The following is a 16,965-nucleotide window of genomic DNA, read 5'->3' on the forward strand; positions in this document are numbered from 1 at the left end:
ATTTGATAAAAGCATGCTCTGTTGGGTTGAGATCAGGGGCCATTTAAGAAACTCTTTGGTTGCTTTAGCAGTACGCCTCAGTTCTCATCCATTTCCACTGTGAAGGGCTGCCCAATCAGTTTTGCAGTCTTTGGCTGAATCCGAGCAGAGAGTATAGCCCTGTACACATCACAATTCATCCTGCTACTTCTGCCAGCACTCACATTATCAATAAACACTGACCCAGTAACACAACAGCCAGACATACCCATGCCATAGCATTGCCTCCACCATGTTTGACAGATGATATTGATCACGAGCTTTCTCTCTTTCGCCAAACTTTTCTCTTCCCATGATTCTGGATCAAAGTAATCTTGGTTACATCTGTCCAGAGGCCTTTTTCAGAATTGTGCTGGGTTTTTAAAATATCTTCTGACAAAATCTAATCTGGCCTTCCTGTTCTTGAGTTTAACCAGTGGTTTGTCAGTCAATTAATTAGCAAATTCATTTTGAGACTCTGAAAGTGGGGGCTATGTATAAAAATGGCTGTAATTTCTAAAGATTTAACATCCACTATGGTGGTATAAAGAGGCAAAACTACAAAAAAATTAATAGATACGCTATATTGCCAAAAGTATTGACTCACTCATCCAAATCACTGAAAGAATGGGTGGCTCTCAGGAGCTCAGAGAATTCCAGCGTGGTACTGTGATTGGATGCCACCTGTGCAACAAGTCCAGTTGGGAAATTTCCTCAATACTAAATATTCCACAGTATACTGTTAGTGGTATTATAACACAGTGGAAGGAATTGGGAATGACATCAATTCAGCCACAAAGTGGTAGGCCATGTAAAATCACAGAACGGGGTCAGCAGATGCTGAGGTGCATAGTGCGCAGAGGTCGCCAACTTTCTGCAGAGTCAATCACTACAGACCTCCAAACTTCATGTGGCCTCCAGATTAGCTCAAGAACAGTGTGTAGAGAGCTTCATGGAATTGGTTTCCATGGCCGAGCAACTGCATCCAAGCCTTACATCATCAAGCACAATGCAAAGCATCAGATGCAGTGCTGTAAAGCAGGTCGCCACTGGACTCTAGAACAGTGGAGATGTGTTCTCTGGAGTGACGAATCATGCTTCTCTGTCTGGCAATATGATGGACGAGTCTGGGTTTGGCTCTTGCCAGGGGAACGGTACTTGTCTGACTGCATTGTGCCAAGTGTAAAGTTTGGTGGAGGGGGATTATAGTGTGAGGTTGTTTTTCAGGAGTTGGGCTCGGCCCCTTAGTTCCAGTGAAAGGAACTCTTAATGCTTCAGCATACCAAGACATTTGGGACAATTTCATGCTCCCAACTTTGTGGGAACAGTTTGAGGATGATCCCTTCCTGTTCCAACATGACTGCACACCAGTGCACAAAGCAAGGACCATAAAGACATGGATGAGGGAGTTTGGTGTAGAATAACTTGACTGGCCTGCACAGAGTCCTGAGCTCAACCCAACAGAACACCTTTGGGATGAATTAGAGCAGAGACCAGGCCTTCCAACACACTGCTAAACTTTGTGGAAAGCTTTCCTAGAAGAGTTGAAGCTGTTATAGCTGCAAAGGGTCCCATTCTTAATCATATGGATTAAGAATGGGATGTCACTCAATTTCATATATGTGTGAAGGCAGATGAGCGAATACTTTTGGCAATATAGTGTTTATAGTTACATTAATTTAAAACAACACACAAGCCACAGATCAACACACCACTGATGAAAGAAAAATGATGTTAAAAACTGTGATCTCTGTTAAATGTGTGCACACAAAGTGGATGTCACATTAAAGTGTATATTCCAACACAAAGTAATTTCATATTAAAGTGTGTACTCCAGCAGCTGAGGTTAAAAGTCAGTCCCTCTGTCAGGAAGTTTTGTAGTCACCTGCTTCTTTTTGCAAATTGACTTAGCATAAACCATGTTTGCTTTTCATTACAATGCTGTTTACAGCTCCGGGTGCCTAACATAGATATGGCAGTTGCTTTACAAGGCAAAAACATGTAAAACAAGAAGAATATTGCCGTGTCTGGAAATATATACTTATAGTTTACTATTCATGGGAGCTACTGTAAGTAAATAATTAGAGCATTGAAGAACATCATAATAAAGGTATGTAGTGTCAAAAAACCCATTATAGTATACATAAAAAAATATATTTTTCCATTATGTTTTACTCATCACAAACAATGAAAGTACATTTTACCATATTTCATGTTTGCGTTTCAACAAGTCTGCTCAAATGTGAATGTAAGCCGTTTTTTATTGGTTCAAATAGCTTGAAATAGCTTTTCATTGTTTGCCATGACTTCACAATATGTCAACTTTGTTTGGAAATATATTGAAATCAGCATTAAGCAAATATTGACTCCTTACTGAGTTCTGCGAAATGCAGGTGGATATAAAACTGCCTGATAAGAGAAGCCAACACTGAAAAAATGAAAAACTAGTAAACACAATATTGCCTTAATAAATTAAACAAAAAAAAAAAATAGATACATACTTTACCCTGCATTGACCATGTGGAAGAGAATTTCAATAATAAATAAATTATTCAGGTATTAAACAAAATATGATCACATTTTTTTTTGCTCATATATAGCAAACGTTTTCTTTCATTTGACAGCAAAACAGTGCACAAGTTTAATAAAGACTTTGAAATACATTAAATGTAAAAACAGAGATGCTGATTGTGAGAATATCAGCTGAAGAGCAACAGGAAGGTAATTTGTTTTAGGTGCATCATATGTGTTAAAATATGCTGAGCTGGAAACCCATGGATCAAGCATGACTCATCTCTTATTTTGACCACATGATTAAACAGGTTATGCATGCAAATACTACCAATAATAAATGTTAATAGCCTCATTCATCTGCAGAGGATTAATGCACTAAACAGAACAGAAACGACTGGTGAGTTCCCTCAGTGTATTTTGACAACGTATTTGGTTTACAGCACTAGTAGCACAAATTGCTTTGTGCATTTTAAAATCAGTGTGACTCAACATTTACACTCAGACTGGTTTGTTACTAACCTAATTCCAGGTAGAAGAACCTGGAACACTGTGTACAGTTATTATAATTTTTACTTAGCAAAAACCATGTTTGTTCGTTATTAAAATGCAATTGGTTTGAAACACCTGGTGCTGAACATGCCTCTGGCAGTAGCTGTACAAGGCACAAACAACAGTTAGATATTAATGTGGTCTAGTGTGTATAAGGAGATGTGTAAGCATTTGGAAACTGATAAGACCAATTACTGTAGTTTTGTAAGGAATTATTTTCCCCCATTTTTATTTGATTCAAGACTTAAGCTGTTTGGCAGTTTTGAGCGTCGTTCATAAACCAAACAGTTTTGGACTGGAGGCCTGCCTGTACTCCAGTGCTCATGAGCCCAAGCAATAATGCATGACATAATCTGTTGCTTTTTAAATGTAGGGTTGCCTAACGACCCAATGACCTTATACCCTTCAAGTGATTTTCAGCATTTTCTCTGAATCTTTTAATGAGATTGTGTACTGTAGATGATGAAATTCACAGATTTACACACTGTTTGTACTCGCTCAAAGTTTTCTTGTTTACTATCAGGTTTATAACAACAAAGCTTTTTCATGCACAACTCAAGTAAGGCACTATTATAAGGTATAAAACTAGTGGAGGTCACCTTCTCTGAACAGCTTCAGGAAGATATTCCTGATGCCGTTGCTACCCTGAGCACCAAAATTTAACATACTGTACAAACAGTACCAGTGTGCATTTGGATAAAAATTCAGCTCTAAGGGGCATCACACCTTTTATGTTTACCACTGACTTTCTTTCATGGTCACTGAAAATAAAATGCATGATGAGAGGTCAGGAGGTCAATCGATGATGTTGCAGAACTGAGGCAACAGAAATAAACATACAGTATTTAATTTGGATTTTATTCACTAATACAATGATATGTGCGTACCTGTGCCAGCTTCATCATCATGTGGGCAAAGACATGAAGAAAGCCAACAATAGCATCCCACAGCCTGCTGTGGGCTAGGGACTGTTGGTTACCATTGCATGGACCCTGAAAAGAGAGAGATCATATGTTACATGCAAAAAAAGCAACCAGTCTGCATAAAGGCCTGAATCACTCCAGTCTTACCTGGATATATTCAGTTAGACTGTTGAAAATCTGTTTCGCCACTGCCATCGCTTTGGAGAAATTTTTTTTGCCTGGTTCATCGATGACATCCTTCCCCGAGTAATACCAGTAGAAATCACTTATAGACTCCTTGAATAAAAATAGCAGGTGATTAGGGAATCTTCCACGCCATATTTATGAATATATTTAAAGTATACTATTAATCTCTTTTAAAGACAATGAATCCTCTGGTTATCTAACCAAGCATAACAAAATCCTATTATATGTGTAGTTTTGCAAAATTATAATCCCCACCACAGGCTTAAAATCTTCATTTAGTGCAGTAATCTTTGTACCTGGAGACGAAGAAGATAATCCACTGTACAGATGATGATGTTGATGGTAGTTGTGCTGCCTGTTTGCGTGCGCAAGTAGTTCTGAAAATCTGCATTAAAATCAAGATCATTTTGAATGAGAACAGTTTTACATTTAATGTAATTTATGACTGGTTTAATTTATTGTTACTCTCATTTGACACATGAGTAATTCCCACCATTATTGTGACCTTCACAAAGCAACTGCAGGAAACGGAAGAGGTCACAGGTAAACTCATCATCAGCCATCACTTTCTCATCTAAAAAGATTAAAAAAATGAAATGAATAAAAGTGGTGTATTCATGCTAAATCAGACTACATACAGTGCTAAACAAGTCAAATAACTTGTCTGAATATAAGCAGTGTGAGGATAATAATTAAACTTACCATCATGTATAAAAGGATTTTAGTATCAGACACCTCAGTAACCACCTCTGACTGAGTGCTGCTTGTTACAGTAAAATTAAGAATGACTTATTGTTCCAAATTCAACCCCATTTCCAAAAAAGTTGGGAAGTTGTTTAAAATGCAAGTAAAAAAAATATACTATACTATTTAATTGAAAAATATTACTAAAACAACATATGAAATGTTGAAACTGAGATTTTTTTTTGTAAACATAAGCTCATTTTCAATATCATGACAGTAAAAGCTGTGAAACAGAAATGTGCTGCTTCTACTCTTAAACACATGTGTTAGCATTTTGTAAGTATTTGAAAGCCAAATTGTTGACATTTTTCATAACACACTTTCATGGAACACTTTCACTGAACTGCGGGCAAGACAGTTTAGCACCCAGACTCTGTCACCACACGACAATTGCAAAACGAAATGTGCAGAATGTACTTTGGCGTTGTCTTGCTGAAACAGAAAAGGAACGTCTGAAAAAGATGTCCGGATGGCAGCAAAAACAGCCTTCACAAATGTGCAAAAGTTACAGATTCCATGTGCACTATTGCACCCCACAAACGGTCACAGATGCTGGCTTTTTAATTTTGTTCCGAAACAAGCCAGATGGTCCCTCTCCTCTTTAGCCTAGAGGACTCAGCATCGGTCCAAAAACATTTTCTAATTTTAACTCGATAGACAGTTCACGTAGCCTCATTCCACCTTAAATAAATACGAAGACTGTTTCTGCCTCTTGTTATTACCTGTTTTTTTCTTTGCTGGGCTCTAACTAATATGTGTGTGTGCAGCTCACTGACAATTGTTTTCAGAAGTGCTTCTGAGCCTTTGCAGTGATTTCCATTATATAATCACGTCTGCTATTAATTCACTGTTGCATAATGCATTGTCACCCAAGGGACTGAAGATAACGTCCATTCAATCATGGCTTTCGGCGTTGTCCCTCATGTACAGAGTTGTTGTGTAGACAGTTGAGAGTTTCAGTGCTGCCCCTCGTGTTCTCTGAACCTTTGAAGGATATCATGCACTGCAGATGATAAAATCTTTTAATTATGATAAAATTCTTTACAGTTTCAAACCATATTCACATGCAGTCTCTCACATTTTTAATTTTTTTTTTATTATTATGCAACTTTTACAATTGTTTGTCACCCTATCACAACCTTTTTATTTATTACTAGAATAAAATTCACAATATTTTTGAATTTCTCAGTTCCGAAATTTGATACATTCCTGATCAAAATATAAGTTTGGCACGTTTCGTAAATCATTGCTTTCAGTGTTTATCGGTATTATGCACACTGTCCCAGCTTTTTTGGAAAGAGGGTTTTAATATGAATCGAAGAAATACAAATGACTGCAATTTGACAAAGTCTGGCATACAAGCACATGTCAGGCACCATACAGGCATACAGGAGGCATCAGCATCACATGCATACACTTCATTTGAAAAAAAAGAAAAAAAAAAAGAAAAAACAAGTTGCAGTGAAAAACTGACATAGTAACAAACATATGATCACATTAACAACACGTATAAACTGAGACAATAATAAAGGACTGCTGTACGGACAGAAAGAAAGCAATAAAAGTTAAAACAGCAGTAGTCAGGGATGAACTGGCTATCTTGGATTTCCTGGAATATTAACCAACCAGAATATAGTATAAATTATGAATAAAGAGTGTATAATTCAACAGACATGAGAATATTGGGATTTTCCCCATTAATTGATATTTATAGAACCACTGGTGTGCTCCAGGTAATCCACAGTTTACCGTGTATTACTAGACTAAAAATACAACTTGATTTATTTGTTTATTCTTTTCTTTTCAATTCCCAGTTCACCACTAGCTACATGGAACAAACACACAAACGCAGACTCATGCAGCACATAGCAGCTTTTAAGGTGAATGTCAGAGGGGTTGGGCAAAAGGCTGAAGGGAATCCAGTGCATGATAGAGTACATCCAAGAAACCACACATTTTTTTTTATCACATGAAGCTTAGTTTGAGGAGCAATGAGCTAAGGAGATGTGTACCTGCATGTGCCACATTTCATCTTAGGAAATTTACAAATTGGTATTCACAAATTTACATGAATAACAATCCAGGAGCTGTTTTTTTTTTTTTTTTTTTTTAAACTTTAACTATAAAGGTTAAGTTATAGCATCATTTGTGGCCGTGTTTTAAGATAAGAACAGCCTCTTTATAAGTCATGTGATTAAGAAATGTGCAGGAAGGTATTAGGGTTGAGAAATGAGGAGCTCTATCACTATTCATAACAAATATGAAGGTTTCATTCACAGTTTTAACGGTTTTTCATGTGCAGAAGAGACTGGATTCCATCCGAGGCTTTTTGCAATGAACAAGACGTGAGGAAGGGCACGAGCTGTGAGCATGAAAGATGGAGAGGCATCTAATCCTCTCTTGGTAGAAGTTCAGTGTTAGAAAGAGTAATGATGGAGCAAAAAGGACAGGGGAGTGAAAGAGGAGCAGCAGTAGGACAGAGAGGCAGATGGACAGAAACATGATTTACCCCGATCTAGGTTCAAGTCTGAGGGCCATGAAAGGAGGGACAAGGGAGAGGTGGCAGTGATCGTGGGGAAGGGAGAGAGGATCAGTGTGTTGACAACAGAAGAGGACTAAGAGATGAGGAGGGGGAGATTAACAACATTCCATGGCAAATTCATTCAGCTAGAACTTTAAATTAACCTCCAGAATTAGATGACAAAAGTAGGTGAAGTCCAATAGACAAACTACTAGACATACAGAGGGAAACATTTGAACTAATTTAAGTTAAATCATGAATATGTAATTCTTTAACAGTTATCCAAGTGTTAATAATACTTTATGTTAGGAAACTAATCACTCAATAAATGAAAATTTGTACAGTAATGGCACAGATGGATTTAAGCAAAGATGAATTAGAAGATGCTTAACATGTCTTAAATCTCATCATTCATGTGGTAACAATGAACAATGGTATGATTTGGTACTCACTTCTTTTTGAGTTGAATTTCAGCAAGTAATTTCTGTTGACCTTTCATGACTCCCTTGACTGTTATTACTTTGCTATTGTGGCTTACAAAGAACAGAAAGAGTCTAAAGTATGTGAATGTGATTCCTCCAGCTTCACTTTTCTACTCAATGTGTACATTACTGTGTAATGAAGAGCTAAAAACAGCTATTCAACACTGTAAGCTGCGTCTACAAATAATTCAGATAATCAGTTATAAGAAACAGTGGCTGCTGTGTAATGTGTTCTCTGCTGCTTCTTCAATGTAAAAAGGTGATGCTTAAGGAAAAGAGGATGAAGACTTACTGGTGCCTTCCTCTGAAACCATGCCCAGCCCCTCTGCCTTATTCTGCCTCTCAAAGGCATTTAGATCCAGGACACTGCAGAGAGTATAAAGCTGTTTTTGTGTGTGTTTACCATTAAAATGTATACACAGCATTTACCTTGAAATGTTGTTCACTATCTGAAAACTGACCAGCAAGTCTGCATCAATGCCTGGACACTCAAAAAGAAGCCCACATCCTTCTTATCCTTCAAGTACTCCAGCATTTTCTGACGAGAAAATAAAGGCAATTCACTAAATGTGCTTCTTTAAACATATCTCTAAATTTAGAATTACAACAAAGTATGTTTCCAGAACACATACCCGCTGAACCTCACTGTTCCCACCGTTAAGGATAGAAATACCCAGCTTCAGGGTTGTAGACACCATAGGACCCGTTTCACCTACAGGAAACAGGAAGCCATGAACACAATGCAGGTAAAAAATGTTGACAAGGACAAAGAGACAGACTACCTTTGCAGGCACTGATCATTTGCAGGACCATTTCTGCAGCGCCACGATTATGCAGTCTGGACTGCTGGTACAAGAGCCTTTGTTTCTCCATTTCTTTTTCCTGTGGTCAACACAAACATGATGAGGATTTGCTCCTTTTTTATTTAACAGAGAGACATTAAAGGTATAGGATGGACTGTAGGATACGATAAAAAAAAAAGTGTGTATATGCTTAACAAATTTATTAGACCACCTGCCATGAAAAAAAAAAAAACCACAAATATTTTAGTGGTGGTGGTCTAATAAATTTGTTAAGCACTGTATACAGTATATCTACTGAAAATCATAAAAAAAAAAGCGAGTGGTTTATAAAAAAAGTCCATTCTATCAATTTCACATTCACTCACCTTTCACACAAATCCCTACATCTTCACATCATCATCGTTAATCAACTTAACAGCTTTTTCAGTCTGTTTTTGTAACAACATGCAAACATTTCAAAAAGAACAAATATATTTCTTGTTAACTTTTGTTAATTATCAATTAATAACCAATGTCCTTTTATTCATTAACTATAATTTTACCAAAGCTATTCTGACATTGCTCTCTTTTATCTACAGTACAGTGATGTTGTCTTTGCATTATGAGTTATCACTGTCAGTTCAAAACCTGACTCTTGCACACATCCATCCTGTCCATTCACTTCATTAGTCATGGGGTTGTTACACTACTTCTTCACGTTTGCTGGCTGGAGCAAGCGTTAGACTACAGGAAACAGCTCCGCTGACTTAGCATTTCAGCCATGTAGATTACCAAAGTTTCTTTAATGCAGCAGCCCTGCAAAGAAGACACTTTGGACCAAAGCCTTTATTCCTCTGTATCAGAGATATTTCTTTGGCTTTTCGCAGCAGTCTGTGTTTACTTTGAGAAATGGCTTGAAATATTCACGCAAAACAAAAGTAACTTTAGCTCTTCTTCTTCTCACTTTTCCTTTCTAGCTCTAAATAGCCTTTAATATTTATTTATCTTAATTTGTAGCACTGAGCCAACCGTGTATTTGATGCCATTTATGGGGAAAGAAAAATAGCAAATGAATATCTCTGAATCCAGAGGGCAAATTGACATTCCTTTGTTCAGCCACATCATATATCAACTTGTATCATAATGACCCTAAAACAACACCACCACCGCTCCCCAGCCTCCCACCCTTCCCACTCCAACCCCCCAACCCCCTCCCACATATGCCTAACCGAGCTCTACCCACTATGTGTCGTGCAAATGGACCTCAAACTTACCCTGCAGTCCCTGACTCTTTATTGAAGCCTGATTCAGACTTGTGAACTATGTGATGCATGACTATGTGTGTGTATGTATGTATATATAGCTTTTAGTGTTGCATAGGCTACACTGGCTTTCACTGTAGTCTGTCAGTATGCTATGTGAGTGGGGGAAGGCAACATTGAACACAAGCAGTCAGTAAAGACTGGTGTTATGAAGGTGAGATCAATTAGATGGAACGATGGGAAAGAGAGAAAAAGAGAAAACAGACAGCTATACAGTATAAACTGGGAGGAATGACATTGTTATAAAATGAGGACATATTTTTAGTGGAGATTGGAATTTAAATGGACTTTAAGAGGGTCTCCAATATAATTTTCAGTCCAGTTTCTGCATGTCTAACTCCCCAGTTTCATCACACATGTTTTGAAGGCATTTTAAAAGATATTTTAGTAGTTTAAAGCAATGATACATAATGATGAAGCATGACATCAATGAGCAGACAAACACAGCTCACTGGAAGTACGCAATAGTTCAGTCCCAGTTTCTTCTAACAGCACAATCAGCACTGGGGTATCAATGAACTAGTGTTACAAGTGTCTGAGACGCTGGGCACAACTGGACACAAGGAATGTAGTACAGGCCTGCATAGAGGCAGCTGCTACTGGCCATCAATGTTTAACATCCATGCTAGTCCACTCTAATACAGGAAGTAAGCTTACAGTGGAACAGAAAATTGGGAGAAGCTACACTTTACTTATTTACTTGGCCTAAAAAAGTGTGAATTGTTCATCAACCTGGGCTGATAACTTATTTAAAAAGTCATTTAATTAGCATCATGATTATTAGTTTGAGTTATTATTTTTATTATTGTTGATGTTAATTTTACATTTATTAAGTCTGATTAGATCCAATCCAGATTCCAGGCACAAAACCTACTAATTGCAGTGCAATGCTGTTTTAGGTTGAAGCATAATAATTTGTTGTTCATTTTATGGAGCAGACCGTAATTTATATAACTAGAACACACCTGGATTGGAGCTTTGAGTTTCTAGTTAAAGAAACTCAGAATGAATGAAGCACAACATACAAACAGAAGAGACGGAGCACAGACAGAACAAAAAGAGGTAACGAGACAAAACGAGAAAGAGAGACAGAGAGAGAGATGTGGTTGTGAAGTAATGCTCCAATGATGAGGTCACTCAATGCGTCGAGAGCTACCGCTCCACTGTGTTCCTGGTGTCCCCAGCCCCTGGCCGCCCATTACCAGTTCTGACTGTCGCACCTCAAAGGACATCTCATCCTCAGCATTTTCCCCCATTTCCTCTCCACCTTCTTCTTCCTCACCAATACGACAACTCTAAATGCACGGAGAGGAAAAATAAATGTGAGCGTTTCAGGGTACATGATGCCTGTGCTGCTATGCAAACCTCAGCTCACTTTAAAACTTTCTGTGATGACTCACCTTTGCCATAATATCGGCATATGCCATATAAAGATGATCAGTATCCAGTTTACTGAAATGAAGATAAGTGCAGATAACAGGAAAATTAATAACAACATGCCGCTTTTTTTTTTTTCTTTTGCCAAAGGTACAACACATCTCTGCAGCTCACTGCCATTGTATCAGTGAGGACCCATCTAACCTCTTCTCTGTCAGAGCAGTACGACTGAAATGCAGAATTAGCTGGTGAAGGGGATCTGGCTTTGTTTCCTTCTCCTCTTCCTCATCTCCCTCCTCTTGCTCCATTGCTTTCTGTGATGTTCAGGAGAACAAAAAAGTTGATTAATACCACAAAAAAAAAAAAAAAGGTTCTAGATGAAACAAACACAAGACGGCACTCACAGATAAGTCGTCTATCATTCTGTCTTCAAATGAGAAACCCTCAGGGTGAAGCCAGTTGCGCCTGTACCCCTCAAGGAACATGTTTGAAGCTCTGTGCCTGCAAAGCAAAGACCAAAACAACACAGGCTAGAGTTAGGGCCTTGTGGTTGGTATACCTCCACTCAAAAGGCCCGTCCAGACTCATACAAGTAGAGACAAGTTGGATAGAATTTAGTAAAAGCCATATATCGTATCCATGCTTAGCTTTTTTGCTTACATGCCAACATAGATGTTGATTTCTTACCTTGGAATGTTATATAGTGGTGTCATCCTAAAGCAAGCGACCACAGCTCTGCGTCTTTGCTTGGACAGCAGTTTGTGCCACACCATCTTCTTGGATTTAAATGGATGTTCCGTCTGCCAGAGAAGACGAGCATGGGTAAAGTGATCAAAAGAATTGCGACAGCCTTGTCAGCAGTGGCTGCTTTTTGCTTCCTTATTTCCAGGTCCTAATTAACAGGATCTAATAAAGAAAATGTCTTCACTTGATTGGGAGCCTATATAAGCTGGTTTCCCTTCCAAGATGGTTTTCTTCATTGGTCTTTTACCTGGATGAGCTAAAAACTATTTAGACTAGTAACATTTAAAATGTGCAAGTTCTGGGTCATTTTTATTGCTTTAAGCCTTATTCTTGGCGGTTTTCTTTTCCATATTGTATACTAATGTTGCCTTTAATAAAATATATATAATAATAAAACATGTAAACACTCACCACTTCAAGGTGGTAGAGAACTGCAGAAACCTCCTGCACTCTCTTAACAACTTTCGGCGGGGCATCTGCATCTTCAGCCTTCCCTGCCATCTCCTTATACAGTGCCATCTGCCAGCGCATGGATGGATTGTCCACCTTTCCACAACACATGGATACAGAGTTTACTGAAAGGCTTATCTGTAATTACAAGTCTTACCCCTGCAGCTAAATTCAACACAATTTTACTACCAGTTCTTCAAGTATACCTTGCCCTGAAGATGCAGGTTATTCTGCAGAAACTCTCTTACTTCTTCATCAGTGTCTCTCTGTAAAGTAAAACATTTTGGCAGCTGTTTTCCTCCATGTTACAGTATAAACATAATACAAATCATACTCCACATGTTTACCAGAACCAAGTTCAAAGTGAGAAACAAAAACTACCAAAGAGTATCGGATCTTGGCCAAGTTGATGAGCTCCTGATCAGCAGGAGAGCACATGTTTAGCCCTATAGGGAGCATCTTTTTTAAGGCAGCCACAATAAGTGAGGTCTGGACTGAGTAACGATCTCCTCGTTTCTTCTTCTTGGTACGTTCAGTATCTGAGCCTCCACCCTGTGAAAAGGGACAAAAAGCCACAGACCATAAACAATATCTAATAAAATGCCAGCAGTACAACAGCTCGGATAAGGCCTGATCAGTATTAATATTTTTGTCCTATTGGGATTGAAACTGATTTAAGATACAGACTTCAAAACATTATAGATGCTTACATTCAGATTATTTTCTAAATATATAAAAAATGAGTGTGATAACACAGCCAGCATTCTTTACAATTCATGATGCGATTACTTTAATACTAACTATTGAAAGTCATTCTACCTTAGGACCAGCTGAGCAATACACAGTGCTACTAACTGGTTATTATGCAATGACAGTAGGCCTCTCCAAGCAGAAATACGCTACTACATCTACCAATAATATACCTAATAAACATGTTACCATCAGCAATGGGCACTAAAAAGACAAGTGCCTATATTTAAAGGTCAAAATCTGGTTATTCCCAAGCTATAAAGGATAGAAGGAATAGTGAAGATGTGATAACGAAGTGGGAATATTGATGCTTTGTGAAAGGGAGGCTGAAAGGAATGGGTCTTACAAGAAATTAAACCAGTCACATTACATTAACAACGTGCAACAGCAAATATTCATTCAAGAGACAATCCATTCAAAATTCCATGAAAAGGACAGCTAAACAGAACAAATGCACTTTAACTCCAATTGTAAATAAGATTTTGTAACAGCTGTAGACCTTGGTGAAAGCTTAAAATATTAGATGAAGTTAATAACAAAACCCTCAGAGTTAGACTTTATTAGCAGCATGCTGTTAAAATCACACACCTCCAGCTACACAAACTAAAGGAAATGTCTCTTCGCTGTATTTGACTCCTGAGCTCATGCGCTGTTTCTGTGAGTTCAGTCCTTCTGTTACCTGCTCTTTCTAGAGTCCTCCAAGATGTGCAAACAGATGCTACTGCATATAGTCTAAAAATGTATTTCGTGATATGAATGCTTAGTCTATTAAATATATGCTCCAGGACAGTGGTTCCCAAAGTGTGGGCTGTGAAAATGTGAATGAAAAATGGTAACAGAAGGTGTTTAGTTTGTGATATTACTCATTACTCTGACCTAAATTTACTGCTCTTGTATTGAAGTTTGTGTCCCAGTGCCAAGTGGGTCACGTATTGGCAAGAGCACTTTACATATGATTGGGTAGTTTTAAAAAACAACAGGAAACCACTTTTAAAACCACATGAACCACTGCTCTAGGAAACTCCTTCACAGGGTTTTTCTATTTAAGCCACAAAACTGAAGATAACAGTATCAGACAGCTACTTCACAGAAAACTGTCAGGTATGAAGTTACTGGATTGGTATTGATCCTATTCATTATCACTCAGATTTTTTTCACAAATTGCTTCAAGAACGACCACTATTATGGTGCTGTTATGAGAAGCCAGAAGTGTGGAAACCCTTATCCTAACTTGTGAAAATATTGACTAGATTTTACACATAAATTTCGACACATACTGTGCAAAAGACTTGAGCCACCCCTCATTTCTTTTTATTTCACTTTCAATGAGACAGACTTTCTTCTAATTTCTTAACACTGTCTTAAATAATAGTTTCCTGAAGGTCTTTCAAAGTTTTTCTTTGGACATTTTTCACTCATTTTCAGAATAAGTGGTAGGCCTAAAAGTATATCTACAGCAGAGGAACAGTATCTGAAAGTCATGTCCTTAATAGGAAAAAAGACCTGACACAGGACCTGAAAGATAAATCTGATCCTTCAGTTAACTGAGCTACTGCATGTCGATGTAGATGAAGGTCTTTAGCCATCTCTAAAATACGGTGGAGGCCCTGTCATGGTTTGGGGCTGCATTACAGCCATGCAATACTATATCAGAAGCTTCTGAAGCAACAGCTTCATTTTTTAGCATAATAATGATCATGCAGTAAAAGGATAACTGGATAGGAAAACACACAGTGGATCACACCAAATACTGACTTTCAAGCTCTTTACAAACTCTGCCTTAAATATTGCATCTCCACCCATGTTTGAACAAGTTTCGATCAATAACTGCACCTACTTCCTGTTTTCCTAGCAAGATACATAGAAATAAAGGGTGGCTCAGTACTATACTTAAAAGTGTAAATCTTTTTATTACGGGGGTTTGATGGGGCATCGCTGTTAGACATTATGGTGGTCCCAGATGACCCATATGTTCTTTTAATGAAATAAAAAACACTCTCAGTGCCAGGTGTTTGTTTGTTATGATAAAGTAGTTTAGAGGGTGCAAAGCATTTTGGGGAATATTTTAGGTAATAAGTGTGAATTAATATGTTGGTTAGGTTCATGGTACTTTTAAAAGAACCTAACAAACGTTTCAGTAAATCTGCTCCAGTAACATTAAGCATCAAGCTGTGTGTTAGTGTGGATACTAGGGAGTGTAAAAGAAACTAAACAGTGATGTATAATGGCAGTTTAAGGGAGGAGATAAGAAAGAGCACAGAGAAGACTAACATCATCCCCTAGTGGACAACAAGCTACATTACAAATACCTACAGATCAACCATCTTCCATGAAGAGAAACAGAAGCCATACTAGAAGACTCCAACTTAACTATGATCAAAAAAGAGCAAACTCAGTGACAGCGTGATGGCACTGTGCTCTCACTTCCACTTTGGTATTGGTGTAAAGCCCAGTGCCATGAGCCCAACTCTACAGCTGAGTACTTTCATCAAACGCCTCCAGACTCCCCCCCGCACACACTGGCAGGACTGGGGAAAGCCCACAGATGGGGCCTGCCCATTGGTCCGGTGATCCCTTATGAGACAATGTGAATATCTTTCCCCAGTTCCCTCATGAAACATTCTGCACTAAAGTCTATGTAGACAGTATAAATGAATGGTGTTTTGTGTATAGTAGGGCACACTGCACTCTAATACTGTGTCGATGCAGACTTACATCTGAGTATAGTAAAACTAATGCCAGTATAAGTGTATCAAACCCAAACTTTAATGAAATATATGTCTAAGACTTTGATTTTTAAATAATATAAATGACTCCATATGTGTAGTAATAAATTCACAGCAGAGATTTGCTTCATTGCTATTACACTGTTAAGCTGACTTTGCAGAAGCAACTGCATAGAAAGGATTTGTCACTGACAATGGATTAATTTTATGTCTGGCTGAATGAAATGTGCAGGATTTTGTCTATATTTCTATGTACATGAATTACTTGTGTTCATATGTGTTTGTGGATATGTAGTGACTGTACTTGTATGGATCAGATGTGCCAGTGTGCTGGGGAGGTTGATGAAAAGCTCCCCCAATGTGAGGTGCCATGCGGTCAGCACAGCGGTCGTGCAAAAACAAAGTCTAACCTCTGTGTCCCCGCCCTGGAAACCCAGCCGCAACCCAAAAGAAGAGAACAATGGACAGCCACAGAGAAAATATTATTAACACAACTGTGAACCTTCGCACAAATGCGAATTAAAGTCAAATCTTAAAGATGTTATAGCAGGTTCCACTATGTCTAAATAAACCCCTAAAACAAGAACATAAAAAATATTACACATGGGAAAAAATGCTGTACTTGATAAAAATGTTGCATAAGTGCCTTTTTGTATTAGACTGCTTTGCTGGCTTACTTTTCAAATATTTTTTGTTTTTAATTTCCTAAACAGAGTGCTTAGTAACTGACCAGTTATAGGTGGCTGAAAATGGTTGGTAATGTCACAAAATCTTAAAATTGCACCAAAAAACAAAGCCACAAGAAAAGGAAAGGAAGACATACAGTTGTTAAACAATATGTCTGAAACAGACTCCTAAAGCTGCCTGATTTGACATA

The 16,965-nt window shown here is 38.0% G+C and overlaps 1 protein-coding gene across 1 annotated transcript in view; it reads right to left on the minus strand.

Moving 5' to 3' along the window:
* Positions 1–16,965, minus strand: part of LOC115791871 (ryanodine receptor 1-like) — a 56,299-nt gene that overhangs the window by 12,196 nt on the left and 27,138 nt on the right. The window contains exons 74-90 of the mRNA XM_030746158.1: positions 12,994–13,164; positions 12,819–12,878; positions 12,574–12,708; positions 12,106–12,218; positions 11,823–11,919; positions 11,623–11,732; positions 11,442–11,493; positions 11,244–11,336; positions 8,720–8,819; positions 8,570–8,649; positions 8,399–8,475; positions 8,230–8,303; positions 7,444–7,461; positions 4,684–4,764; positions 4,487–4,575; positions 4,152–4,280; positions 3,969–4,073 (exon numbers count right to left, since the gene is read on the minus strand). Coding sequence (XP_030602018.1) covers positions 3,969–4,073; positions 4,152–4,280; positions 4,487–4,575; positions 4,684–4,764; positions 7,444–7,461; positions 8,230–8,303; positions 8,399–8,475; positions 8,570–8,649; positions 8,720–8,819; positions 11,244–11,336; positions 11,442–11,493; positions 11,623–11,732; positions 11,823–11,919; positions 12,106–12,218; positions 12,574–12,708; positions 12,819–12,878; positions 12,994–13,164 — 1,584 coding nt within the window. The remainder of the gene's footprint in view (positions 1–3,968; positions 4,074–4,151; positions 4,281–4,486; positions 4,576–4,683; positions 4,765–7,443; positions 7,462–8,229; positions 8,304–8,398; positions 8,476–8,569; positions 8,650–8,719; positions 8,820–11,243; positions 11,337–11,441; positions 11,494–11,622; positions 11,733–11,822; positions 11,920–12,105; positions 12,219–12,573; positions 12,709–12,818; positions 12,879–12,993; positions 13,165–16,965) is intronic.

Source organism: Archocentrus centrarchus, chromosome 14, assembly GCF_007364275.1.
Source record: "Archocentrus centrarchus isolate MPI-CPG fArcCen1 chromosome 14, fArcCen1, whole genome shotgun sequence".
NCBI lineage: Eukaryota > Metazoa > Chordata > Actinopteri > Cichliformes > Cichlidae > Archocentrus > Archocentrus centrarchus.